We start from the raw sequence: 26,689 nt of genomic DNA, 5'->3' as shown, positions 1-26,689 counted from the left end.
TGAAGGAAATCTACTTTTTCATCCCAGAAGATTCCCACAGAGCTCGATCAATCTCACATTGCTTCACCATAAACAGGACAGGACAGGATGTTCAGACTGATGGGGAAGAAAGAGCAAGCCATGTCATCCAGCATTTAATAACAACACTTTGCTCTGTTTCGATGAGGTGAGCCAGCATTAAAAAATGACATGATTACGAGAACGAAGGCCTGCCTCCATCAACAAACAGTAGCTCTGAATAACATCTAACAGAAGGAACGTGTGCTCCACAGCGAAAACTTTTATTTCATTTCCAACTCTTGTTAAACGGCTTAGTTGGTTCTCACTATAAACCCAAGTTTAAGTTTGGGTTTGTTACTATAACTAGACTTTACTTTGTTACTATAACTAGACTTTAATCAAAAAAGGAAGTCTAAACAAATACCTACTACAACATACAAATCTTTCACGTTATGTGTATGTTTTTGCAGTTAAGAGTCTTTGGTTTTTTGGTCTAAGTTTTAAAATCTACCAGGTCACAAATTTTTTTTTTACCACAAGCTAGTGCTAATATAACCAGTATTAGCACCCTGAAAAAGACTATTAGAAAAGAAAAAATAAGTGTGGCAAAATTTTGATTACTGATTAACTCTAAGGTTCATATTATTCTCTTTACTGTTATATGTTTGAAATTTTTCAAAATAAAGAGAGAGAGAGCATTAATTAGCAGTGCTCACCTTTCATCTTTTTAAACATTTAAAGCAATCAAATTCATTCACAGTTTACTCCTTGAGCTAATTTTCACTGTTGTTTCAATTACATACTTCCTGTGTGGTAATCTATTAACATAACTTCTAAGCACAAAACCTTTACAAAGAGGAAAAAAACAAACATGGGGTCCAAATAAATGCTACTTACCGAGCATGTCTCCCCAAGCACCCCTTATTCTCCCCCTTGTTCCTCGGCTATTTAAAATTAATACCATCTACTACAAATGGCTGTTGTGAGGAGGAGATAATGGGTATGAAAAGAACTCTGTGAAAAATGAAAGTATGAATTGTGTAAAGATTATCATGCTTAATATTTGGTAATTACAGTTACCTTTACGTCGTTGTTTCCTACAGCAATCCCTATTTCTGCCAGGTCTTTCAGTAAAGATGCCATCATCTCCGCTGCTCGCTTTTTCTGGTGGTTGGTCATTTCCTTAAGTTTCTGAAGCTCAGCATCTATACTTGCTAAACTTGCCTAACAGAACCAAAACAAAAGGTACTGTTAAATCTATTAAATGAAAGATCAATTTAAATATTGACAGGTATTTCAAGTTTTCACCTAGTACTCACAAAACCATTATTTTCTGCTTTCATTTTCTTGAATTCTCTACTGAGTTCTGCGAAAGCTCCCAGCTCAAACTTAAAAAATATTTTAGGCCTAAGAGACCATGTAAAGTAGCTATATTGTAATTGCATTAAGGGCAAACAGTTTGTATTATTTCACTCATTTTTGAGATTGGGTAATGTTTTCTACTTAGAAATGGAAAACTTCCAAATTAACTATATTTGCTTTTCATTTATGACCATAGTATGGTATGTTTGTGGAAACTGAGTGAGAAAATAAGTGTTAGAATGCAACTCACAGTCTTCTAGATGGCTGGTATGTTTTCTTCATCTGCTTTTTATATACTACTTAGCTTCTGAAAAGAATCCACCTGATAATTACTACTACTATGTACTATGATACAAGCGATTATCCAGGAGAGAGTGATAAAGTAGCATTACTATCTGAGTTAAATTACTATAACTATAAATTTAAAACACTACCTGGCTTACCAGCAACAAAGTCACCACAATTTTGAAAACCCAACCGAATCTGGTTGCTGTAAAACTATTCATTATGTCACAGATCAGATACTGCATTTTAAATGTAGGTTATTGACTTTTAGTCAATATCTTTTAGTATCATTTCAGCTGCTCATTTCCTTAAGTATCTGAATAGCGGTATATTGTGTGTTCACTCAGTTTGACCTACAGTGTAATACCAGGTCTAAATTACCAGACATTTTCTCTGGCAGCTGAACAGCAATATTGTAAGCATATAAAAAGAAGCAGAACACTCTAGGGGTTTCTAACTCCTTACCAATACAGTGCTGATATATAAACTGGGACACAAACAGAACTGTCTTAAAGACTGAAATCAGTGACCAAGGACCCACTTACAGTTTACAGAGTTGTAAGAGACTCCTACTGTTCTTCCAAACAGAAATTAGGTTTGCTAATAATGCAACTCAGTTAAGAGTTATAAAGGTGTCTTGATCTCCATGGTATTAAACTGTAACTACAAGCTAACTGTAAGCTGGGAGGTTAAAAAGGGAAAAGGAACTTCTCCAGGGGCAGGAAGCCTTTTAAAAATGCCATTTCATAGTGTTGACTGATTTCCTTTAGACACTTGACACGGATAGGGAGATAAATAGTGAGCAGTGATCCTGGGTCCAACTCTAAATGTGATTCCTAAACAAGAAGTTAGCATTAACAACAAGAAAACTTTTAAGAAAAAGAGCTCATCCATGGTGATACTCAAAATACTGCAGCAGCAATCACAGCTATATACTATTTCTGGCATCACTGTTGGGGGGCAGCAATTCCCACCTTACAGCTATGAAAACAAAACCCTCATCCCCTGGGGAATCACAAGGAAGATCCAACTACACTGTCCTAGGAAGGCACTGGTCCGAGTGCTGGAAACGTAACAGTGAACAAAACATAAGTTACATGAAGTTACATATCCTGCTATTTTATTTTTACCTGCACATTTTAAATTCTAGTTTGAACAATTAGCTAATAACTTTACTGAGCAACTAGAAGCCAACTTTTACTTTTTTAACAGTAGAATAATATTTGGAATAGTCAATATGTTTTAAAATAGCATTTAATTACGTATTAATAGATGTTTAGAAACTAAAAAGATAACCCTCCTCCCTCCACCTTTAAGGCTTCATTATGGGAGGAAATAAAGTTGACACTTGAGTTCCTTAAGAACTGACGTTATCAATCTTGAGCTTATATAGAAATAAGTTACTTAGGTAATTTTTCAATTAAGAATACTTGTTGTATAGTATTAGGAAAGAAAACTATAGCCTACCGATTTCTGATTCAGCTCATCACTAAGTAATTCATATTCCTTAGTTTTGTCTTCAACTTCCTGAGACTTCTGATCATAGTTGACAGCAAGTTCCTCTAAGGCTTGTAAAACTTCCTTTACTTCTTCTTTAGAGGCATCATTTTCTGCCTGAAGACGATTCAGCTCAGCCTGCATATTATCTTGATCCCTTCTGGTAGATGCCAGAAGCTATACAAAGGAATAAAAATATCTGTTTTACCCAGGTTTTTAAATGTACACAGGTTTTTAAAATGTATACAAACCAAAAATAACCTATTTCCCTTATCATTTGCAAATCACAACGGGAATGAAATGTGGATGTTATTATGCATGGTAACATTTATTCATTCAACCGATTTCCTGAATGCCTACTATGTGCAGGCTCTGTGCTAGACACTGTGGGAGATGGAAAGGAAATCAAAGATTCCTTTGAGGAATCTAGTAGAAGAAAGACAGGTACACAAATAAATGCAATACAAAATGAAATGTAAGAGCCATAAAGGACATAGGACATGACAAACTGCTTGGTAGTATAGGAAACGGGGGGGGGGATATTTCTGGACAGGTATTCATGGAGAAGGTGGCTATGACAGGAAGATTTCTGTCATGTACAAACTAACATAACAGAAAGAAAAAGGCATACAAGGCTCACAATAGTGGGCACAGAAAAAGAAAGAAATCAGTAATGTTTTAAAAGTTTAGATTTTCTTTGGGCAACAGAGGGTGGCACCTGAGCCATGCCTCAGGAAAACATGCTATCAGTAAATAAAATTTGAACTGGAAGAAGCCAAGAGACTAGTTAGGAGAATACTGTAGTCACCCAGGGTCGGTGGCTTTTAAATAGGGGCATCTGGAAATGTACAGGAGTATTTCTAATGGGGCAGAATGCCAAAGGCACTTCGAAGTGGAAGCCAGGGATGCCCACTGTCCTACTATAATGTACAGGACAGAACCATATAAATGGAGAATTATGCAATGTTACTAGTGCTCCTTTGAGAAACAATGCGAGAGGTCAAACAAGAATAAAGATGATCTGACCAGGATTAATTTCACTGATGCTGGGTATCTCTCACTGAAGCTGTATAGTCTTTGCTCCCATCCCCAGAACAAACCTTAAACAAAGGACCATTTTTCAATTATCCCCCCATTCTGCCAAGTGAGATGAAATGAGGGTCCAAAGTGAAAAACTAGAGAGAAGGAACTTGAAAGAAATAAGATGAAAGTGAAGATGACAGAAATGAACAACAAGTTAGATGAGGGTAGAAATGGTGAAGGGGTAAAAAATGATCTTATTCACTGACATTCTCATTTCCTCGATAAAAGTCATACCCTGAACTACAAATTACTAAAATCAAAGCCAATACAATTCAGAAATCAGTATTTTCTTTAATAATCCCTTTAGACATATATCTGTGTTTAACTGTTTTTTATACTCCTTCCCTCATCATTTCCATGACGAAATATGCTTCATAAAGGGAGGGGGAATCTAAGGTTACTCCAGCTCAGTGTAGTAAGTCTTTCCCAAGGATCAGTAAGAAATGATTTGGGGGGCTTCTCTGGTGGCACAGTGGTTTAGAATCCGCCTGCCAATGCAGGGGACACAGGTTCGAGCCCTGGTCCAGGAAGATCCCACATGGTGCGGAGCAACTAAGCCCGTGTGCCACAACTACTGAGCCTGCGCTCTAGAGCCTGCGAGCCACAACTACTGAGCCTGTGTGCTGCAACTACTGAAGCCTGTGTGCCTAGAGCCCATGCTCCGCAACAAGAAGCCCAAGCACCACAACGAAGACCCAACGCAGCCAAAAATAAATAAATTAAATAAATAAATTTTTTAAAAAAGAAAGAAATGTTTTGGGGAAAATAAGACAAAACAGCACTGTATAAGGAAAGAAGACAGAGTTAAAAAGAAAAAAGTCATCCTCCCCCCGCCAGTCAGAACTCAAACTGAAAAAAAAACAAAAAACCCAACCCCCAAAAACCTTAACAGGAAGTCAATCTTTGCTTCAGTCTGTATGATGTACTGGTCTCATAGGATACCCACAGTGAAGCACGAACATATTCAAAACTGTTTTAAATGTACTCGAGTATATTCCGAGCTGTGTAGGTGCCTCCATCTTTTATATTTAAGTGACAAGGACAGACTACAAAGCTTTTCTGGAAGCAATATGACAGGTATTCAGTTTACCTCTTCCTGATCCAACATCTGGGTCTTCAGTTTCTCTACCAATTGGCTCTGTTGATTAATTTCTTCATCCTAGAATTTTTAGTAACAGGTTAACAAAGTAGCTCACAACCTGGTTCTAACTGATTCCTAACACAAATTGTGATTACTTCCCACCCCCCAATATTTCGAAGTCATTTTCTCCAAATTCAACATAGCTTATTCCAATCTCTTATCTTAGGACGGCGTTGAAACAGATGGAATTTCAATTATCAATCATAGTAACATACTTATCACACAATAAGAAAAAAAGGCTTATGTTTATGAAAGCGATTCATTAAATGCTAAAAAGTAATAAACATGTTGAAAGCTTTGTATTGAAAATAAAGCCATGTAGCCACTTCAAACCTACCTACCATCTCTGTTTAAAATACAATAAAAACATCACCTAACAACAAAAACCAAAAACAAAGCCAGAAAAGTTTTCTTCTGGTCTCTTTACTGTTGTTCTTCCCACCCTCTCTACTTGGTTCAAAATTGTGCTATTTTTCACACTACTGATATAATCAAAGCATAAGATATTATTTCCACTCAATTCTGTTCCCTCTGTCTAATCTCTTGCACCACTTTTATTATTAGAGCCCTCAGATCCCTGATTCTACGAACATTTCATTAAGGCTCTCCGAGGACCCATGCCAAATTTCCTTTTGAAAGTTCTTTTAGCTTAAAGAAAAGAGAAAAAAAGATACGCCTCATATACAGTTTCTACATACAAACAGAGACTGTGATTTTATATTTTTTGTTAATACAATGATCTTGAAAAAGTTAACAGAAATCTAGGAAGATGTATATAGGTCACAAGGACCCATAATATTGAAATTAGAACATAAAAATTAGAACATAAAAAAAAAATCAAAAATGTTCTAAAACAGACTTGAACATGAACAATACCTACCTTGTCATCAAGTTGTTTGTACAACTTAGCAATTTCTTCTTCACACTTCCTTCTTTCAGAATCAGTAAAGGTCCCAGTAACTCCAATTGTGGCTGCTGGTTTATCATTGGTAATAGTAATATCCTTATCCACTGCAAAAGCTTCCAAGTTGGCTTTCTCTTTGTCAAACTGTTCATCAATAGGCACTGTCTCTCCTAAAATAAGACAACAGAATGGTTAATAAAACCCACCTGTCTAAAACTAATTTCAATTTTACTCAATTTCAGCAGCTCTTACCAACTTTATCTGCTCAGTCCCCGAGATATGAAAAGTTGGAATTACCTTTTTTTTTTTTTTTTTTTTGCAGTACGCGGGCCTCTCACTGTTGTGGCCTCTCCCGCTGCGGAGCACAGGCTCCGGACATGCAGGCTCAGCGGCCATGGCTCACGGGCGCAGCCGCTCCGCGGCATGTGGGATCTTCCCAGACTGGGGTACCAACCCGTGTCCCCTGCATCGGCAGGCGGACCCTCAACCACTGCACCACCAGGGAAGCCCTGGAATTACCTTTGACTCTCCCCCATCTTCGAAAGCCAGTCACCAAATCATATCATTTTAATTGATTTCACCCTAAGCTAAGCATCTTGCCATCTTGAGACTTCTTTAGCTAGCTAGTTGGCCTTTATGCCTCTATTTATTATTTCAGGTAAAATCAGAATTTAAGGTAAAAGATTTTATTCATTTTTATCTGATGATCCCTAATGCCTTTTAAATTTATAAAACAGGTCTAAATCTGGATTCAGCAAACTCAAAACAACAAATTCATAAGTTATTACCATTACGCCATCGGTTGAGTTCATTTTCAAGCCACTGAATGGTGTTCCGCAGGGTCTTATTTTTTTCTTTTTCTCTTTCATACTTCTTTTTCCACTGTTCTGCAGTTAACTCTACATTGACACAAACTGTGTTCTTAATTGTTTTGGCCCTAAGAGAAGTAGTTGGGGAAAGGGGAGGGGGGAAGAATGTGACAATTACTTTCAATTGGTATCTATATTTCTGTAATATATGCATGTGTGGCTGGTAATGTAACTTAACTATTCTTGTCCAGTTATCTTTGACTAAATCCTAAGAGCTATAATTAGTATGGTGCTTATTTACAATCCATTAAATTTGGGTCAGTCCCAACATCTGTAAACAGATTAAAAAACAACAACAACAAAACCTGATGAGTATAAAAAAACACGAGCCCATCATTTCTCCAATTCATTTATAAGGCTGAATTAAGAAAAGCAATTATCAATGATGGTCAGAGTCATCATTATTGACTTTCCCAGGCTAGCCATCTCATATATGGTTATCTCATTACGTGAACAGGTCACACATGTCAACAGGCTTAACATAGGAGATTATGTGTCAGGTTTTGCTTTATTATCTGATTCAAATGTTTGTTTTCTTTAATGCTGAATTGAAGCTTCTCACATAAATTTGACTCAAGTTAACATTTGACTGCAATGTACTAAAACTTAAGTAGTAAAATTAGTACTTAATAGTACTAACTTTAGTACTAAAATTTAAGTACTAAAACTTAATTCAAACCCAAGCAGCCTACAAGATGGACCTTGGTTATACTATCTGCCTCTCAATTAAACAACTGTGTCTAGCACACTAACAATACACACTGATTTGAATATCTACCTGAAACTTTCCTAGATTTAATAAACAAAAGGCCTATCTACATTTAGACTGCATTTTCTTTTCTTTTTTTGATATCCCATTCAATTTTATTTAATTCAACAAGCATTTTCTACAGAGGGTATGTAAATGTAATACTTGGTTTTCAGGTGATTCTAGTCCAGAAGAGGAGACAAAAATATAAACCAGTAAGTTAAAATATGGGTGATAGTATCAATCACATAAAGACTTCTGTTGCACTTATAACAAGATAAGAAGCAATTGGGATTAACATATAGACACTATACATAAAATAAAAAACCAACAAGGACCTACTTTACAGCACAGGGAACTATACTCAATATTATGTAATAACCTATAAGGGGAAAGAATCTGAAAAAGAATATATATATAAAACTGAATCACTATGCTGTATGCCTGCTGTATACCTTACATGATATTATAAATCAACTATACTTCAATAAAAGCATTTTTTAAAAAAGATAAGCAGCAATCGCAGCAGAGAAGGAGGCGGTATAGACTGCATTTTCTTAACAACAAACCTCTGACCAAACAGGAGTGTAGATTTTGTTTCAGATTCATTGTATGATGATGGAGAGCAGCAAATTACAATAGTGGTTCTACAGTTCCCACCTAATGAATCTTGAAGGATTCTTGTCATTTTACTATCTCGATATGGAACATATGTCTATGTACAAAAACAAACAAACAAGAAAAAAAAACAGAGGACCAATGGATTTCTATGTAATAAAATCTGTTGTAGAAATATATTTTTACAATAAACTACAAAATGATTTCAGTTGTTTTAAATGCTAGTTATTAAGATGGAAACTAAGATATACATACTAATACTATAAAATAAATCCCTAAAAGACAACTTATTCATACATACTGATTCAGTGAATCCCTCTCTCACTCACACATCCATGCACATGTAGGTATCTATCTGTAATTCTCCACTAACTAACGACAGGGAAATAGAAGACAAGTGTACTCACACTACCCTCAGCCAAAGCAGAAATGACATTTCCAAGAGCAGAAAGGGACTTGTTGATGTTCTTAGCTTCATCCAGCACAGCACCTTCAGCTCCAGTTTTACTAACCTATACATAAGATTTAAAAAAAACGAAACAAAATTACGAGTTAGGTGATTTTCTTTGATTTTCTAAAAAGCTCAGAGGTCATCAGTAACTAGTAAAAAAGAAAAGGGAAAGTTTCATGATTTTATTTGCCAAGCATTTACTGTAAGTTATCATTATTTACTGAGTATGACTCGTCTGAGACCTTGGTCAAGTAACTAGCTGCATGACAAAAATGGGACTAAGAAGATACCAAATTTTATTTTTAGGTGTGCTCCTGAAATTAACCAATTTACACATACATTTGTAGTTTACTAATTTGTTACCCCCCCCCTTTTCTTGGCTGCATTGGATGCTCGCTGCTGCGCATGGGCTTTCTCTAGTTGCGGCGAGCGGGGGCTACTCTTGGTTGCGGTGCGCGGGCTTCTCATTGCGGTGGCTTCTCTTGTTGTGGAGCACGGGCTCTAGGCGCGCGGGCTTCAGTAGTTGTGGCTCACGGGCTCAGCAGTTGTGGCTCACAGGCTATAGAGCGCAGGCTCAGTAGTTGTACCTCACAGGCTCTAGAGAGCAGGCTCAGTAGTTGTGGCGCACGGGCTTAGCTGCTCCACAGCCTGTGGGATCTTCCCAGACCAGGGCTCGAACCCGTGTTCCCTGCATTGGCAGGCGGATTCTTAACCACTGTGCCACCAGGGAGGCCTGTTAACCCCCTTTAAAGAGAAACTTTAAAAAATTTACTGAAGCATAATGTTGATGTTGTAACTGTTAAAGAGAGAGACCAAATTTATATTATATAAGCAAACCTGCTTCTATTAGAAAAATATAAAATATATATTAAAGACAATAGAATAATATGTTAGCAATGATGGCTGAAAAAACAGCCTCTCAGTATTCACAAAATTAGAGACGGGCTTTGAAGTATGTGTATAAGACTTTGCGTAGAAGGGAACAGATATGTCATTCTAATCAGAAGAAACAACAGATTAGCAGAACAGCAAAAAAGTTTCACATATAGGTCAATATTAAAACATTTGAACTTATTTTGATTTTGACATAAACTAGAATCAGATTGTATACGACTGGAATAGTTAAATAATCGTCGGAAAGAAAGAAGTACAACAAAATCCGAAAGGACTAATGGATAGTTACCAGTTTTCAGAGAGAGCTCACTGCCAATATGAATAAAATAGATACTAAAAATTAGGAAAAGGATACCTAGTAAAATTCTTAATGACATACACTCAACACATTCTCAATAAAAGTACACATCTTAAGTCAAGGATAACACTTATTGGTTGAACTGGACTGTGGCCCAAATGACAGTAAATTTGTAATGACAAAGCATTGGCATAAATGCTTGTAACTCTCAAAAATGCTACCAAATTCAATTTGATATACATTTTCAATATATAACAATAAATAATGCAAAAGCCCAAATCTGAGTTAAAGTTCGTAAAAATGCTTAGATATCTATCAGAATATAAAGATTTTACCTTTTCACTACCAGCTAAATCAACCAGATAAAGTTTTCCACTCAGCTTTTGTTCCGTTTGCGTGTTCTCTTGTTTTACATTAATAAGAAATATACTGTGACTCCTAGAGCTGTGTTCATTCATATCTGCAAAGAAACCACACAAACAACTATCAACAAACACAGCTCTCCCTTACTAATAATTTCTACAGCATTATTTCGCCTAAGAAAAATCTTACAATTAATCAACTTGATAGTTTGTACGTTAACTAGTGTTTATACATAGGCTACTTACTTGTAACCGCTACGTGTCTGTTGGATTTTCCTTCATCTATGGTGTCCATAACTTCATCTGGACTACATACGAAACGCTCTGTACACCCCTGTAAAACAAATGTTTAAAGTATGTCACTATCCTAAAAAAATGTTATTGTAGGGCTTTTCTAAATATTCTGTATTATACATACCTTTACATAGGGAACTCGGTTTTTATCTTCATGAACTGAAAGATTGGTCTTTGAAACTGAAAAAGAAAAATAAATAACATTAACAACATTTCCCTAAACTCTAACACTGGCTGTGAAATAGTCAATCAACTGTTTCTCTCCCCAAGCAGCCTAATAATAATACATAAACTTCAAAATTATGTAGATATCACTATAAAAGCAAAAGCCTATAGAAACAGTAGGAGATTTATATAGAAACCAATGCAGCAATATAGAATTTTAGGTCCAGGCCAACGTCTGCCACCCACATTTTGGAGTGGATCAATGGTTTGCCAAGGACAGTGTCTCTGACCGACAGCTGACAGATGATGAGCGCTCAAGACTCAGGCTCCCGGACTCTAGTCCAATGTGCTAATTACTACTTACAAGGCGCCCACAATATATGCTTTCAATTTTATTTAATTCAATTAAAACTTTTTCCTATAATTTAAGTCAATTTCATATAGGCTACTCAGAAATGGTCTCACATTTACTACTAAAAAAAAGCAGTATGTGGTATATTGAAAAACGATCGAAGAGCAAGAATTTAACTTACCATCTAACAGGTCCCTTATCTTATCCAAATAAATTTCAAAATATGAAACCTAAAGGGCAGAGGGAATAAAGGAAAAGAAAAATCAACCATTTAACATTACAAAGTAATTTATTCACCTATTCATTAAATATTTACTGGGGTCTGAGTTCCAGGTACCATCTAGACTACAGGGACAACTCAGCCACAGCTCTTATTCTAATGAGAAGCCCTAAATCCACCAAACCCCTTATGTAACTAAAGTACATTTTCCACTCTGTATCTTCTCCTAAAATTAGACAATTAGGTGTAATTAGTCAGAACTTTTGAGCTTTGTAGCCAAACTCCCTTATCTTACAGAGAAGGCAGCTAAGGCAAGAGAGGCTCAGCTTACTTGTTTACCATAGCAGATGAGGGATCTGAGTTTACTAATTCTAATAATCTTTCAGCTACACCTGCCTGTAAGATAATTTTTAAAATATTTAAGAATACTTTTTTAAAAGAAAAAGTACTGAACAGAATTATTCTAGGAATAAAATAAAATACAACCTTTCCCCAATGATTTTACCTTAATATGAAATTCCAAATTTTCATCCATGGAGTAAATATAATTAAAAATATCTTGCACTATTCTTGGAATAATTCCCATGCCTTCTGGATCATGAAGTTTACCCTAAACAGAAAACAAAACCAGTTCTTAAACAAATTGTAACATACAAATTAAAAACCAAAACTTTTAATCTATAATTTACAGTCAACAGAGGATAGGAATTCTAATTGTTGCAATTTTTTGTGAAACAAAATGTGGCTGTACAAAATACCTAAAAAAACCTAATTCAACTGTTACATATTTTCTTAAGTTACACATAAATAATATATGCCAACCATATGGGTTACCAACTGATCTTAGCCTTTTATTTAATTGTTAGATCAGATTATGCACATTTGTAAATGAACACATTCTAGGAAAATGTTTGTTAGTTGCTCGGCATATAAATCTGCATTGTTGCATCTACTTCAAGTCAAATTCATCCAAATGCTAGGAATGTGCTTGTTCTCTGACGTTATGGAAATGAGTAACATGAGTGACACTAAAATAAGCCAATCATTTACTTTATATGGAATGCTCAGATAAATGATAAAAGCAGATACTCTGTAGCAGTGGCTGAAAATTACAGGCTGTGTTCTAGAAGCAAAGCTTGAGCAGGTTCACATTTATTATTAACAGCAGCTCTGATAATTTTGGAGACCTTCTTATGAGAGAAGAGGGGCAAGTATTTGGCTGGGGGTGGGGAAACAGGACGGACACATGGACACGACCAAGGAGAGGAGGAAAAAATTAAGTGCTCTGAATAGAACTGAAAGTACACAAACATTAAAAATTTCCCATTATAAGGTGACAGAGAATTCTTACTTAATTCTAAAACATTCATAATTTTGTGGTTATGTGGATAAAACAAAGCTAGATATAATTTCAAATACACGGTTTCACCATTCAAACTCAGGAACTGATTAGATTGCAACAACGATGTTACTCATGTATAACGCGTATGAGACAAAGCAATAGAGTAAATAAAGCTGTTTAAGCGTATGGTAAAACAATGTCACAGATAACGAATGAGTGCCCTGTGCACAGCAAACTACATCTAAGTACAGACTGCGAGATGTTACCTCCATTGTGTGTGTCTTCCCGGAGGAGGTTTGTCCATATGCAAATATGGTTCCATTGTACCCCTCAAGCACATCTATGAAAAAATCAGAGATTTTATACATTAGGGATTTTTTTCCCCTTAAGCAAGGCATTAAAGGAAACAAGAATATATTAATAGTAATCCTCTTAGTGATGATTCACCTAAGGAATTCCTTTCTCTCCAGCCCAGATCACTTTCTGTTGTCAGGAAGAAGGAAATTTTAAATTCCACTGCTTATAATCATCTCTCCTGTCAATGTACATCTCAGACGTCATTACACCTGTATTCCAAAGCTTTATGTGACCGAAAAGAAAAACAGTGCTCTGGCAGCTTGCGTACAGATATGAAATAGCTTTTAGAAGTAGGACTCATTGGTGGTTAACTGGTGGTTAAGCCTCACAAACCCACACAACATACCTCCTTATACCAAGTGTAACAAGCCCAGTCCTACTTCAAAACCGATTATCAGGGAGGTCCCGTGGAATTTAAAAAAAAAAAAACAAAAAAACAGCGAAAAACTTTTCTAGCCCTTTGTGTATCCTAAGGCCTACCATTAACATTTAAGCATCTTCCTTTACTAGGCTAAAGGGGGGGTTGGGAGGGATGTGAGTGAACAAGGTGACCTTTTAATTTCCAGTTTTCAGGGATTCAGTATGTTTTGTTTTGTTTTTTTTGTTTGGTTTGGTTTTTGTTTTTGTTTGTTTTGGTAAAAAGAAAGGTACTATAAAATTACATTCTAGGACTTCCCTGGTGGCGCAGTGGTTAAGAACCCTCCTGCCAATGCAGGGGACATGGGTTCCAGCCCTGGTCCAGGAAGATCCCACATGCCATGGAGCAACTAAGCCCGTGCACCACAACTACCGAGCCTACACTCTAGAGCCTGCGAGCCACAACTACTGAAGCCTGCACACCTAGAGCCCGTGCTCCACAACAAGAGAAGCCACTGCAATGAGAAGCCCGTGCACCGCAATGAAGAGTAGCCCCCACTCGCCACAACTAGAGAAAGCCTGTGCGCAGCAACAAAGATCCAACGCAGCCAAAAATAAATAAATAAATTTATATATATATATATATATATATATTTACATTCTATTTTAGAGGAAGCCAAAGTAAAAAGAGAAACGTCAGTTGGAAATAGCAGATGTTAACAGTGGAAAGTAAACCTGTAGTAAGCAAGTCAATTCTTGTCTTTTTTTTTAATTGATTATTTTAAAAAGGAAGAAGAAAAAAGAAAATAAATTTTTAAAGGTCCCAACGTTGGGCACAGCTAACTAGATAACAGATTTGCTACAGAAATATTTAATAAGGAAAAGAAGGTATTAGTACTTACCTCCCTGGAAAGATTTTAGGAGATTTCAAACATTTGAAACTTTCATTCAAAATCTTTTCAGTTTTATGAAGGGAAGCAAAATAACTTCAAGAATCACATTTAAAACAGATAAGACTGGACTTCCCTGGTGGCACAGTGGTTAAGAATTCACCTGCCAATGCAGGGGACACAGGTTCGAGCCCTAGTCCGGGAAGATCCCACATGCTGTTGAGGAGCTAAGCCCGCAAGCCACAACTGCTGAGCCTGTGCTCTAGAGCCCATACTCCGCAACAAGAGAAGCCACCGCAATGAGAAGCCCGCGCACCACAACGAACAGTAGCCCCCGCAAGCCGCAACTAGAAAAAGCCTGCGCGCAACAATGAAGACCCAACGCAGCCAAAAATAAATAAAAATATGGTACATTTGTTACAATTACCAAAGCAATATAAAAAATTTTTAAAAAGAATAAAATAGATAATATTTCTGTAATTCTGAAGAAGCAATCACCTGGGGAAAAAAAAGCACCAGACCCTTTCCAATCCACTTCCTTTACATATAATTGTTCTCAGCCTGTTGGTATCATACCCTCTGCTTAAGATCTTTTAATCAATCACATAAAACCTAATTTTGTTAGATCTATACATGAAAGGTTCATTCATGATATGATCCAATTACCTAGCAACTACCACAATAAGTACTTAATAAATACTGGTAGGTGAATGAATAAGTGACCTTCCCAAGATCATATTAGTAGCATATGTCTATAGGATATTACGGTAATTTTGTGTTAGGTGAAATACATCATATGAGGGCTCATAGGATAATCAATGTATGCCACATGTCTGTATTTGGGACTTCAAGCAAAACTTAAAAATTTTATATGATTACAGAGATTACGGAATAGTCAATGTTCAAGTATTTGCTGAGCACTACGACCTAGGCTCTCTGTTCTGGGAGCAGGGATGTAACAGTGACTAGGTGGTTTCTAGAGGCACCAGGCTATAATTAAAGTAATAACTGTTATCAATTAGGAAAATAATAATCCCTTCTTGCCTACCTTCAAATCCATTCTTGACCTTTGCTTTCTATAGTGATTTAACTGCCAACACTTTATTACGAAAAAGTCTAAACATACAGAAAAACGGAATGAATTTTACAGTGAACACCCCTATAACCACTACCAAGATTCTATCATTAACTTATCATTTTACTGTTTGCCTTAATCATCTTAATCTGTCTTATTTATTTAATGCATTTCAAAGTGAACTGCAGACTTCATTTCCACCTAAATACTCCAGCATGCATACACCATTGGCTAGAATTCAGTGTTCTGCAGTTTTATTCTTCAGAGATAAAATTTACATACAATGAAATGCACATATCTTAAAAGTACAGTTCTTTTAAACACACACACACACACACACACACACACAAATATAATACTCATCTGTTTGAAAATCCCAGAAAGCACACATCTGTAATCAGATAAAATTAGGCACCTTTGGAACTGGCTCTTTTTTGCCTATTCAGCTCCATTTCCCACCATCCTTCCCCTCACACTGCTGTTTTAGTTGGTAAAAATGGTTGAATCTGACAATTTAATACGGTTCAACGTCACAGTCATATCATAATGTATGTTCCTCCCTACAGAGGTGATACTTTTCTCATGTGGGCTGCCTCAGTTAGCCCACATGCATCTCTCTGTCTGGAGTAAATCCCTCACTCTCCCTCCCACTCTTGTGCATCCTTAAGACTAGCTTAGGCTTTACTTCTCTCCAATCCAATTCCACCCCCAAACGAATCTGGGAAAGAGTCCCAAGGTGTTCTTGGAGCACCTGCATTTAATCATAATACTGATCACTGTGTATTGCAACCATCAGTTTACTTGTCTGCCTTCCTCACTAGCCTGTAAAATCCTTGAGGCCAGGGCTGTGTTTAACCCCTAGCACAGTGCCTGGCACTTAGTAGGAACTCAAATGCTTGCTGAATGATTACTACTATTACTCATACAGCATCTTTCTAAAGCGTCCCTCCCCTTCTATAATATACTTTTGCCTTTCTTGTGAGAAACAGACAGAGGTGGAACTATGGACAAATAGTACTTTCATACTTTGTAAACAAGAAAAACGTATTTAGCAAGTGAAGGAACAGCTTATCGCCTTCTAAAAGTCACTTAATCTCTCTGAACTTCAGCTTCCTCATCGGCAGAATGTCTGCTTAGGGGAAGGCTGTGAGAATTAGAAGTCATCATATAAAATTATTACTGCTGGGCTTCCCTGGTGGCGGTAAATGCCGCAGAGCAACTGAGCCCACGTGCCACAACTACGGAGCCTGCGCTCTAGAGCCTGTGAGCCACAACTACTGAAGCCTGCGTGCCTAGAGCCCGCGCTCCGCAACAAGAGAAGCCACCACAGCGAGAAGCCCGCGCACTGTAATGAAGAGTAGCCCCTGCTCGCCACAACTAGAGAAAGCCCGCGCACAGCAAAGAAGACCCAACACAGCCAAAAATAAATAAATAAAATAAATAAATTTTTAAAATATATACATTACTGCTAACATTTAAAAGCATTATGTGCCAGGCTCTAATAATCTTTCATATATGAATGTACTTAATCCTCACAAAACCCTATGGAAGGTACTATTTTTAGTCCCATTTTATAGATGAGGAAACTGAGAAACTGTGGCCTACAGTTCCACAGCCAGTAAGATAGAGCTGGGATGCAAACCCAGACAGTCTTGGTTCCAAAGACAAGCTCTTAACTACTACATTATATTCTCAAGGAACAGAGGAACCAAAATAAATACATGGCAGGCTACACCTGGAAAAATTAAGGTGGATACAGTGGCACACAGTCCAGGTCAGGAAGCTATGGTGGGAAACTGGGGACTCCCTGGAGGCCTGGTAAGATGCCTGGCATATAGCAAATATTGAATAAATGACAATTACTTTATACCAGGGAAACCAACTTGTAGACATCACTCGGGTTCAGAGTTCAAGAGAATACAAGTGGATAAAGCATGCTCAAAAGAAAACAAAAAAAATCTATCTGACAAATCTACAAAAAGGAAAAGGTAACAGCCCTATACGTAAGTTATATACTTGTACAGATATTCATGAAACGATGCAACCTCGGTGGGCTGTCAGGAGCCCAGAGCACACAAGCTGCTCTCACCTCAGTCCCGGCAGCTTGCTCATCGAACCCACGTCTCAGAAGAAATACCAGCCCGCCCACCGTTTTGCCGGTCCTTGCCTACCGGTTTCTTACCATGGCCTTCCACTTGACCCGTGTACCAGCGAACAGCCCAAGTCCAGCGTGCCACGTATTTAACTGCTTTCCTGCCCTGACACCTCAGCTAGCCCCCACCCCCACCACTCTCCTTAAAGCTACGTGTTTGCTGGTAACTCCACCATGTTTGTGTCTTGTCCAGGGCAAGTCAGTACTTTTTCATGAATCATCTTTTAAAATCCTCACGGTACCCTTATTTTGCAGCAGAGGAAATGGAGACTTAGAAAGGCTGGGGAACTTGCTACAAGTCACAAGCTAGAAAGTGGCAGAGCCTAGACTTCAACCTAGGTTTATCTGATTCCAAAGTCTATGCTCTTAACCATACTGCAAAGAAGGGAACTGCTATCCAGAACTCGGTTCCCAACAGTAAAGCAGGAATCTGCTGGTAAAAGGTAAAAAGTAAAAAGTATCAAAATGTTGAGAAAAGGAGAGAGATTTCAAAAAAAGAATGATCTCAGAGTTGTAAATAGTAATGAAACAGTATAAAAGGTAGTAGAAACAAGTACACTAGATGTCAGGACCACAGACTGCAGAGTTCTGAGAAAGGTAGGTATGAGCCTATTGTTAAGAGGCTTCATAACTGAAGATGTACAAAAGAGATAAAAATCACTAGAACAGTATGAGAAAGGTAAAAGCCCAGGATAAGTGAGTCTTATAAAAACAAAACAAAATAAAAAGGCCCTAAAGAGAGCTTTTAAAATATTCAGAAGTGAGTAGACCTGCACTGCCTAGAAAAGGTGACTATGTCAACAAACGATGTATTACCGTCTTCTACAACACCATCTGCAAAATGAACAACAGAAAAAACACTGCTGAGAGCGGCTTCGGGTCTGAGGTGGGTAGGATGGCCAAAGAATGGCTTTAAATGAGCCCAAGTTTCTAGCTGTAAGAGAATTACATCCCATGGATAAAAATTTCACAAAAGCCACAGGGAATGGAGGTAAAAGATGACTAACTTGTAAATGCTACACTCGTTTTCAAAAAGCAAAAAGTCAATCGATTCTGGGAACCTCAGACAAATATACCAAAATTTCACTGAGGAAAAGCTATGGCTGAACTAATCTCATTTCCTGTTTGGGTCACTCAACTAGTACTTTGGGGGAACACCAGAGTCATGCACCACGATTTCACAAAAGGATGCAAGCTTTCCATCATATTCTTGTGGATACGTTGGTAAGCTAAGAACTAGACAACTATACAGGTAAGAGAATCTGAAGTTGGTTAAATACCAAGTATGATTTAATAACTGCCAACAAACTTGTTCCATTTTTAGAAGATTAGGCTAAGAACCATGGCCCATTAAGTGCTTTATAAATGATTCATAGTAATACTTTCCAAACTCCACTGTGCGTAAATAAAGACCTTAAAAAAAAGCCTTCAATATCCTTGTCACCATAACAGACATTAAAACATGCTGATAGCCAACTCAGATCCCTTGTAAGACAACTGTAAAAACAAAACTCAAAATAGGATTATGAGGGCTTCCCTGGTGGCGCAGTGGTTGAGAGTCCGCCTGCCGATGCAGGGGACGCGGGTTCGTGCCCCGGTCCGGGAGGATCCCACGTGCCGCGGAGCGGCTGGGCCTGTGGGCTATGGCCGCTGGGCCTGTGTGTCTGGAGCCTGTGCTCTGCAACGGGAGAGGCCCGCGTACCACACACAAAAAAAAAAAATAGGATTATGAGCTAAAATGAACAAAATGGAATCTGCACTTTAAAGGCCTGTGAAGATGCCAGATGAAAAAAATATCCAATGCTGGTTCTATGCCTGATGAAAAAAACTCCAATATTTAAGTGTGGATTGGGGTCTAACGTTGGCTGCAGCAGATGTGAAAAAGATTCATACATTTAAACTGCCCATGAATTCATGAATCAACAACTTCATGTTATTAAAAAAGCAATCTTTTGCTACACTGACGACAAAAGTAAGTCAAAATCAAAGAATGTAGTATAATTGCGTTCCATGACAGATCCATCTGGAAAACTATTTGATGCTTACAACAAAAGATGACACTGCCTGTTCCTCTTTCTTGCAGTCGTTTACAGAATCACCCATTAATTCTCCCTCCAGTCCACTGTCTCTCACCAATTCCATACCTGTTGTAATTCTTGGTGGTTTCATGTCCACGTAGTGGGTGATCCCCACTAGACGTCCATGTACTAGATGATACTCTGGCCTCTAGGTCCTTGAACCTAATTTTCTCCATGATCTTATCCTTTTCTCCTTCCAATGCCAAGTCCATGGTCACACTCTAGACCTTTCATTACTAACTGCACTGCCTTCCTAACACCAAGTATCCACTTCCTTTTACTCCTTCTATTACCCTGATTCCAAAAAACCTTTGACTCCACTGAGACTATAACACACTAACCTTACCACCTTTTTTCACTGTCCCTTAAATCCTGCCTCCCCCACCCAGGCAGCTTAGATTCCAGGGTTCACCATTAGCAGCACTCTCGACTACATCGCTTGCCCTTCTCTCCCTCTTTTGTACTTGCCTGGCAAAATACAACTGGGTAAATTCAGCTCTCTGGCAGCTAACCACAAGTGGGCTCTTAACGTTGCCTGGCAATGCTGCCACACCTCCCTAATCCATTCACTTCCACACTGCTAGAAGACTCTGTACCTTTTCCTAGAACCTCCTCTCCCATCCTCACTCTCTGTGATGACTTCGCTCCCTACATCAGAGACAAACTGGAATTAATATGAAAAGAACATGTACATTTTCCCGCCATCACACGAATGGACCTACTTCTATCCATAAACTCTACGTTTCCTCCTGTTACTAGATGAAATGTCTGTGCTCCTACTTAATCCTAACCTTCCACTTGATACTGAATCCCAACCCCTCTACGCTGGTGAACACTATAGGAAGACAGATGTTGCCTCAATCTCGTAAGTACTCTTTAACAATTAGACCTGTCAAAAAGTGCTGTAAAGCATTTCACGAAGTAATGGCTATTTAATCGTAAGATCCCTTTGATGTAAGATATTTCTGCAGTAACTGGAAGTAAGTCCAGATAATCACTTAACACCCTCTCAGCTCTAAGGTTCTATGGTTTTAGAAAACATAAACCTGAAAAATACCTTAGTATAGGTTAATAGTATTAACTGGAATGTACACACACTATAATTCTCATAACACCCTTTAAAAGGTACTGTATATAAATTAGTTCATGGAATATGAGCAATAGATTTACTAACTATATTTGACCTTTTCATTATTTAAACAACTGCTGCAATTAACTAAAGGGAAAGGGAACGTAAAATGAAAAAGAGAACGTTGGATAAACAGGAGAGATCACAAACAAAATTTGACTTATTGCTGGAAAAACTCAGCAGGTTAAATATATTTACCTTTAACAATCTTCTTTGCACAGTCGTTATACACTTGCTCTTGAGATGTGTTTGACTGGAACACCCGGTCAAATGCATAAGGCTTGGACTGAAAAACAGAAACAAGGGTTTCAACTACACAGATTAAAGGTGAAGAGACATTTCTAAGCTCCTTTAAAGATGTCATCATATATTTAACCTTCAAAATAGGATACCTACTATGCCTCACTTCATGTCACAGAATCTTTGCAGAAAGGACCTTAGGGCCCAAGAACAAATCCACTAGAATAAACTCCACAAAAACAAGCATGTCTATTTTAGTCTTTGTTGTATTTCCAGAACCTAGCACAGAAATTAGCACTACTGTGGTGGGCAATCATATTGCTGAGTGAATTTTTATTTAATGCATATCTTTTCTGGCAGATATTGAGACCCTATTTTCAATACTAACATCATCTTGCAGATAAGGAATTAGAATCGTGGAAGGTCCAAAAGTTGTAAATGACAAAATTAAAATTCAAACCCAAATCTCCTGTCTTTCAGTTCAGGGCTCCTTCCACTATTCCATTCAGCTTTCAGTTTACTGCAACAGCATTTCAACCGTTCATCCACTTAATAAGTATTTATGGAGTGCCGATTATGCCGGACACCATGCTAGAATGATGACCAAGACAGATTCATTCTCTGCTTTAGTGGAACCTAAGTAACAGTGAGGCAGACATCAGACAAATGGTCAAGTGACTAGAATTCCGACGGGCACAACGGAGTGCTAATGAAAGTGCTATGAGAGCACTTAGAGGAGAACCTGAGACTGGGGAAGGCAGAAGAATGCCAGAGACACACTCTGGAAAAGGGATGTTAAAGAACTCAAGAGTAAGTAGCACCCAGCTCACTGCCATTCTCTTCAATGTTACTCATGAGGGAGGGTGAGCATGGGGAAGTACTCCAGGCATTGGGAACAGGAGAGGCTGAAGGGAACTTGTAGCATTCAAGAAACCAAAGGATGTTGTAAGTTTGAAGTGCAAGGATACAAAAATCAAATGCAAATGTCAACACGGTGAAAAAGGCAAGTAACATCTTAGTGTTATTTTAAAAACAGTTTTGATTTTGTGGGCCCCTTAAAGGATCTTGGGGACACATTTAGAGAACTGCTGATGTAGCCTGAGAAGGAGCCAGAGACATGAAATGAATAAAATCAAGAGTATGATGTCCATGCAAGTCAAGGAAGAATTTTCAAGGAGGAAGTGATTGTGTCAAATTCAGCTGTGAGGACAAAGCAAAACTGAAAAGTATCCAACCACCACAAAGATCAGATTGGAAAAGGTTGAAAAAAGAATAGGAGGTAACTGAACAGAAATCTGGCTGTGACTCAAAGAAAGCTGTCTTTTAAGATAGACAAGACCTGAGCAAGTTTAAATGCTGGCAGGAACAATCTAGTAATCTAAGAGAGAAAGTGAGCATCTAAAGATGAGAGAGGGAGCAAGGGGATTCTGGTATTGAAAGTAAGTGTATGACGGCTCTCTAGTCTCTTCTAAAGTAAAGGAAGGGAGCTGAGCCCCAAAATAAACAATCACAACCCCAGAAATAATCCTTAACATTATCGAATACTTCCTAGGTCTTAGCTGAAAAAGACCATACTTTTTAGAAACTCTACCCCACAATTCCCCTCCCTAAAGCTTGGAACAACAGTAAAGATGACGCAAACAGCCCCTCAAGACCTGTCCAAAGCCATTCCCAATTCCCCGTCCCCTTCTGGCCTCCCACCAGACAAGCTGGAAGCTAACCACCTGCTAGCAGAGTCTCCTTGCAAGTAGTGTCACATGACCCAGCTCTAGATACCATGAAGTGATGGTCTGCTGGGAGGTTTCAGAGAAGGGTTTTGTTTTCCTGATAAAAAGGACCGCCTCAGCTGAAGCTACCCTTTCTCCTTCCTGGAATGAAGGTCTGGAGCTGGAACATCCATCTTGCAAACACGACAAATACGACGAGGGAAAGTCAATAACTTAGGATGACAGAGGGTAACAGAGTCAGCAAGTAGAACTAAAGGCCCATCTCCAGACTTCCTATGTGAGAAAAATAACCTCTTATTTATTTAAACCACTATTAGTTTGTTTTCCCTCTGCAGCTGAAAGCATTCCTGAAGGATATACTCAGATGACCTCACTTCGGCATCAATTACATGTAGGCATCTCAATGGCTGATTATTCTTTGGCTACGACATACATAGAAGTGTCCTTTTGCTAAGGTTCTGAGACATTAACTAATCTACAGGTGTGGCTAATAAAAGATAATCTATTGTTTCACTGATTGTACAAGATGTATTCATGATAAACAATTGTGAAAACAAACACAAGTACAGTCAAAATAACAGAAATAAACCATACTAATATTTTTTCTATCAAAAAGAAAGTAATTTTCCCTATTCATTTATCCAGCAAACATTTATTTAGCACCTTATAAGGTATCAGATATTGTAAATGAGTAACAATTTTAGAAATGATACTAATTAGTACAGAGAGTAGGGTTCAAAGAATAATAGAGGATAAGGCTGGATAGATTCTTGAATACTAAGTTAAACAGCTATATACTAGGATCGAATATAAGTGATCAAGTAATGTTAACTAAATCGAAATGGAGACCGCTTCTAGGGTTAAAGAACTCATGATTAATTTTTTTTTTTTTTTGGCGGTACGCGGGCCTCTCACTGTTGTGGCCTCAGCGGAGCACAGGCTCCAGATGTGCAGGCTCAGCGGCCATGGCTCACGGGCCCAGCCGCTCCGCAGCATGTGGGATCTTCCCGGACTGGGGCACGAACCCGTGTCCCCTGCATTGGCAGGCAGACTCCCAACCACTGCACCACCAGGGAAGCACTCATGATTAATTTTACTTGCAAGAAACAAGTTAACAAAAAACAGGTAATAGTGTGACAACTGCATCTCTCCAAAATAAGGTAAATAATATTTTTTTGGCGGGGGGGATATTTTGTTTGTTTGTTTAATTTTTGGCTGTGTTGGGTCTTCGTTGTTGCGCGTGGACTTTCTCTAGTTGTGGTGAGCGGGGGCTACTCTTTGTTGTGGTGCGCGGGCTTCTCATTGTGTGGCTTCTCTTGTTGCGGAGCACGGGCTCTAGGTGCACCGGCTTCAATAGCTGTGGCACGTGGGCTCTAGAGTGCAGGCTCAGTAGTTGTAGCTGATGCACATGCTTATTAGCTGCTCCACGGCATGTGGGATCTTCCCGGACCAGGGCTCGAACCCGTGTCCCCTGCATTGGCAGGCGGATTCTTAACCACTGTGCCACTAGGGAAGCCCTTACGTTAGATTTCTTAAGTGAAGTGGTTCCTATTTGAATCTGCACGGACCAGGCTGAACACCAAATTTGGTTACAAAGGACACCCTCTGGCAGGAATATGTCTTTCTCTGGAATTCTGAATAGTGATTTTCAGATAACATGGGATTACATCATATTAGATTTTCCTTAGTTAGATTCCTTAGATAGATTATGGGTGAACATTCCACAATTGTAAAGGTATATTATGATGGCTTTTTCACTTTTAATTTTTGTATTTAAGGTAATCAGGATCAAACACCAAATCATCATACATTTGAAAGGGGAAATCGTGTTGTGCTAGAGGTAAGGAACTGGGTCTAACTTCAATGAACTACAACAGCCTGTTTTGGGTTCTGTCCTCTACAGTATACCACATAAGGAATGATGATTAGTAAAGACGCTTAACGATGCAAATATGCACGTTCCACTTTCACGATGCATAAATAAATGTGGGAATAACTTTTTCTATTGATTTTTTTATTTGGTGTTTTCAGCAGGCTCCTTTGAACTATATAACCAGGTGTTGCCCTGGTCCCCCAGTTTTTGTGGATAACAAGTTTGCATATCTAAAGCAAATAGTTCTATCTGTATCATTCAAAGTTGTTCAAAAAATAATGCATTTATTTCATTCAATATGTGATATTTATAGTACTTCACTGAGCGCTTAATTACAAAAAAAAATCTGTACAAAGGCTGTAAAGCACAGAGAAACACTACAAGATTACATTGCCATGGGGTCACATTACATTAAAATCACTGATTATATGAGTAACAGGAAAAAAGTTTGGACAAAATATTGGAAACTGAATTTATAGGAAAATCAGAATCCTAAAAAATTATCTTCTACGTGAGCACTGATTACATGTACAATTCAGTTAACACTGTAAACTAAAATACTTATTTTTTTAATTTTGATTTAACCAGAAAGCTGTGTACAAAATGTTGTAAAATTGTTTAAGATAATTTAATTTTAAATGCTGCACTGCAGCAATTCCTTCTTAAACTATTTACTTTGAATCAGGATCAGGATCCAGTAAAATGAACAAGACAAACCATGGAATGACTTTTACCTGGAGATTTTCTAATTCCACTCCTCCTAGCTGCCCTTATAAATTCCCAGACAACTTTTTAAAAAGATAAAATAAAGCACTTTAAAAAATTGGGGGGGGGGAAGACCTCAGAGTAATTAATGACTTATTATATGCAAAACACCGGTTTCAGAAAATAATGAATTAAACATGTTGCCTTACACTTTTTAAAGCTGTATCACACTCAGTTTAATGTATTTTTGATTATACTTAAACAAAAACAAACGACTAAAATGCTTACCAGTTTATCTAAAGGCCAACTGTACATTACTGATTCACAACTCAAATCACTCACCCATGATTTCTAATATTATCACTTAAATTTATTTAAATGCGAAGGAAACCTAAGTAAAGAAATTCAAAGGAAACAACCTAAAATAAACGTTATGCTTCCTGTGGTAATTGTTTATATTCTTTTAACTCTTTCCTCGTATCTTATGTCACATTTGGCCTGCGTTAGAAGGTTGCCTTCTAACCTAATCATAAAACATTTTGTGAATTCTAAATTCTATCATTCCAAAACATAAATCTTGATAATACTTGTAGATTTGTGCAAATACGCATACAAAAAAATATCTGAAGTAATAAGACATTCTTACTACAAATCTGAAAGGAAGACAGCTTTGATGTTCAATCACTGTTGAGAGGCTGAATAACCATAAAAACTCTGTGAGAAACTTGCAGCCTACTAGTGTTTGCCAACTAACAACCCAGGCCTTGCAAGCCTCCTCTGATTCCACACACGCACAATGTATCACCCTAAACGAAAAGGATGACTACTTTCGTGCTTAACTTCTTGGCCTCGCCACGATGTCATTTATAGCCTGAGTTTTTCTGTGCACTTGTTAACAAAGAACCAGCCTCACAGTCCTCACACAGTAGTAGCTGGCACTTGTTAGGAACCTAACGACTTGTTTGCCAAAGCCCTCCTGAGCTACGTGGAGCTATGACATTCATATTCTAGAGCTGAACTTTGGAAACGTTCACATAAAAACTCTAAAGAACTTGAGTTCTGTCTTACATGTCAATGCTTTTCATCTTCAACGTGCCATCTCCCGTGATCCCTTTGTCTGGTTTCCAAATTAACTATCCAAACATATGCCAAATGTGGAATACCACTAGAGAAAAAGTCAACGTTAACACTGGGTAGCATGACAGCCATGTAGAAGTTCTG

The 26,689-nt window shown here is 37.9% G+C and overlaps 1 protein-coding gene across 2 annotated transcripts in view; it reads right to left on the bottom strand.

Annotated features, from left to right (window-relative positions):
- KIF5B (kinesin family member 5B) overlaps nt 1-26,689 on the bottom strand; it is a 44,280-nt gene that overhangs the window by 15,892 nt on the left and 1,699 nt on the right. The window contains exons 2-15 of one of the 2 annotated variants that reach the window (XM_060162717.1): nt 21,122-21,209; nt 13,152-13,225; nt 12,049-12,153; nt 11,505-11,553; nt 10,931-10,986; nt 10,759-10,846; nt 10,486-10,610; nt 8,915-9,019; nt 8,459-8,604; nt 7,061-7,209; nt 6,249-6,442; nt 5,318-5,386; nt 3,115-3,321; nt 1,081-1,224 (exon numbers count right to left, since the gene is read on the bottom strand). In XM_060162717.1, the coding sequence (XP_060018700.1) occupies nt 1,081-1,224; nt 3,115-3,321; nt 5,318-5,386; nt 6,249-6,442; nt 7,061-7,209; nt 8,459-8,604; nt 8,915-9,019; nt 10,486-10,610; nt 10,759-10,846; nt 10,931-10,986; nt 11,505-11,553; nt 12,049-12,153; nt 13,152-13,225; nt 21,122-21,209 (1,599 nt within the window). The remainder of the gene's footprint in view (nt 1-1,080; nt 1,225-3,114; nt 3,322-5,317; nt 5,387-6,248; nt 6,443-7,060; nt 7,210-8,458; nt 8,605-8,914; nt 9,020-10,485; nt 10,611-10,758; nt 10,847-10,930; nt 10,987-11,504; nt 11,554-12,048; nt 12,154-13,151; nt 13,226-21,121; nt 21,210-26,689) is intronic. The other variant, XM_060162726.1, reaches the window with a different exon arrangement.

The sequence above is a fragment of the Lagenorhynchus albirostris genome, chromosome 1 (assembly GCF_949774975.1).
Source record: "Lagenorhynchus albirostris chromosome 1, mLagAlb1.1, whole genome shotgun sequence".
NCBI lineage: Eukaryota > Metazoa > Chordata > Mammalia > Artiodactyla > Delphinidae > Lagenorhynchus > Lagenorhynchus albirostris.
This window is presented reverse-complemented; position numbering and strand designations above follow the sequence as displayed.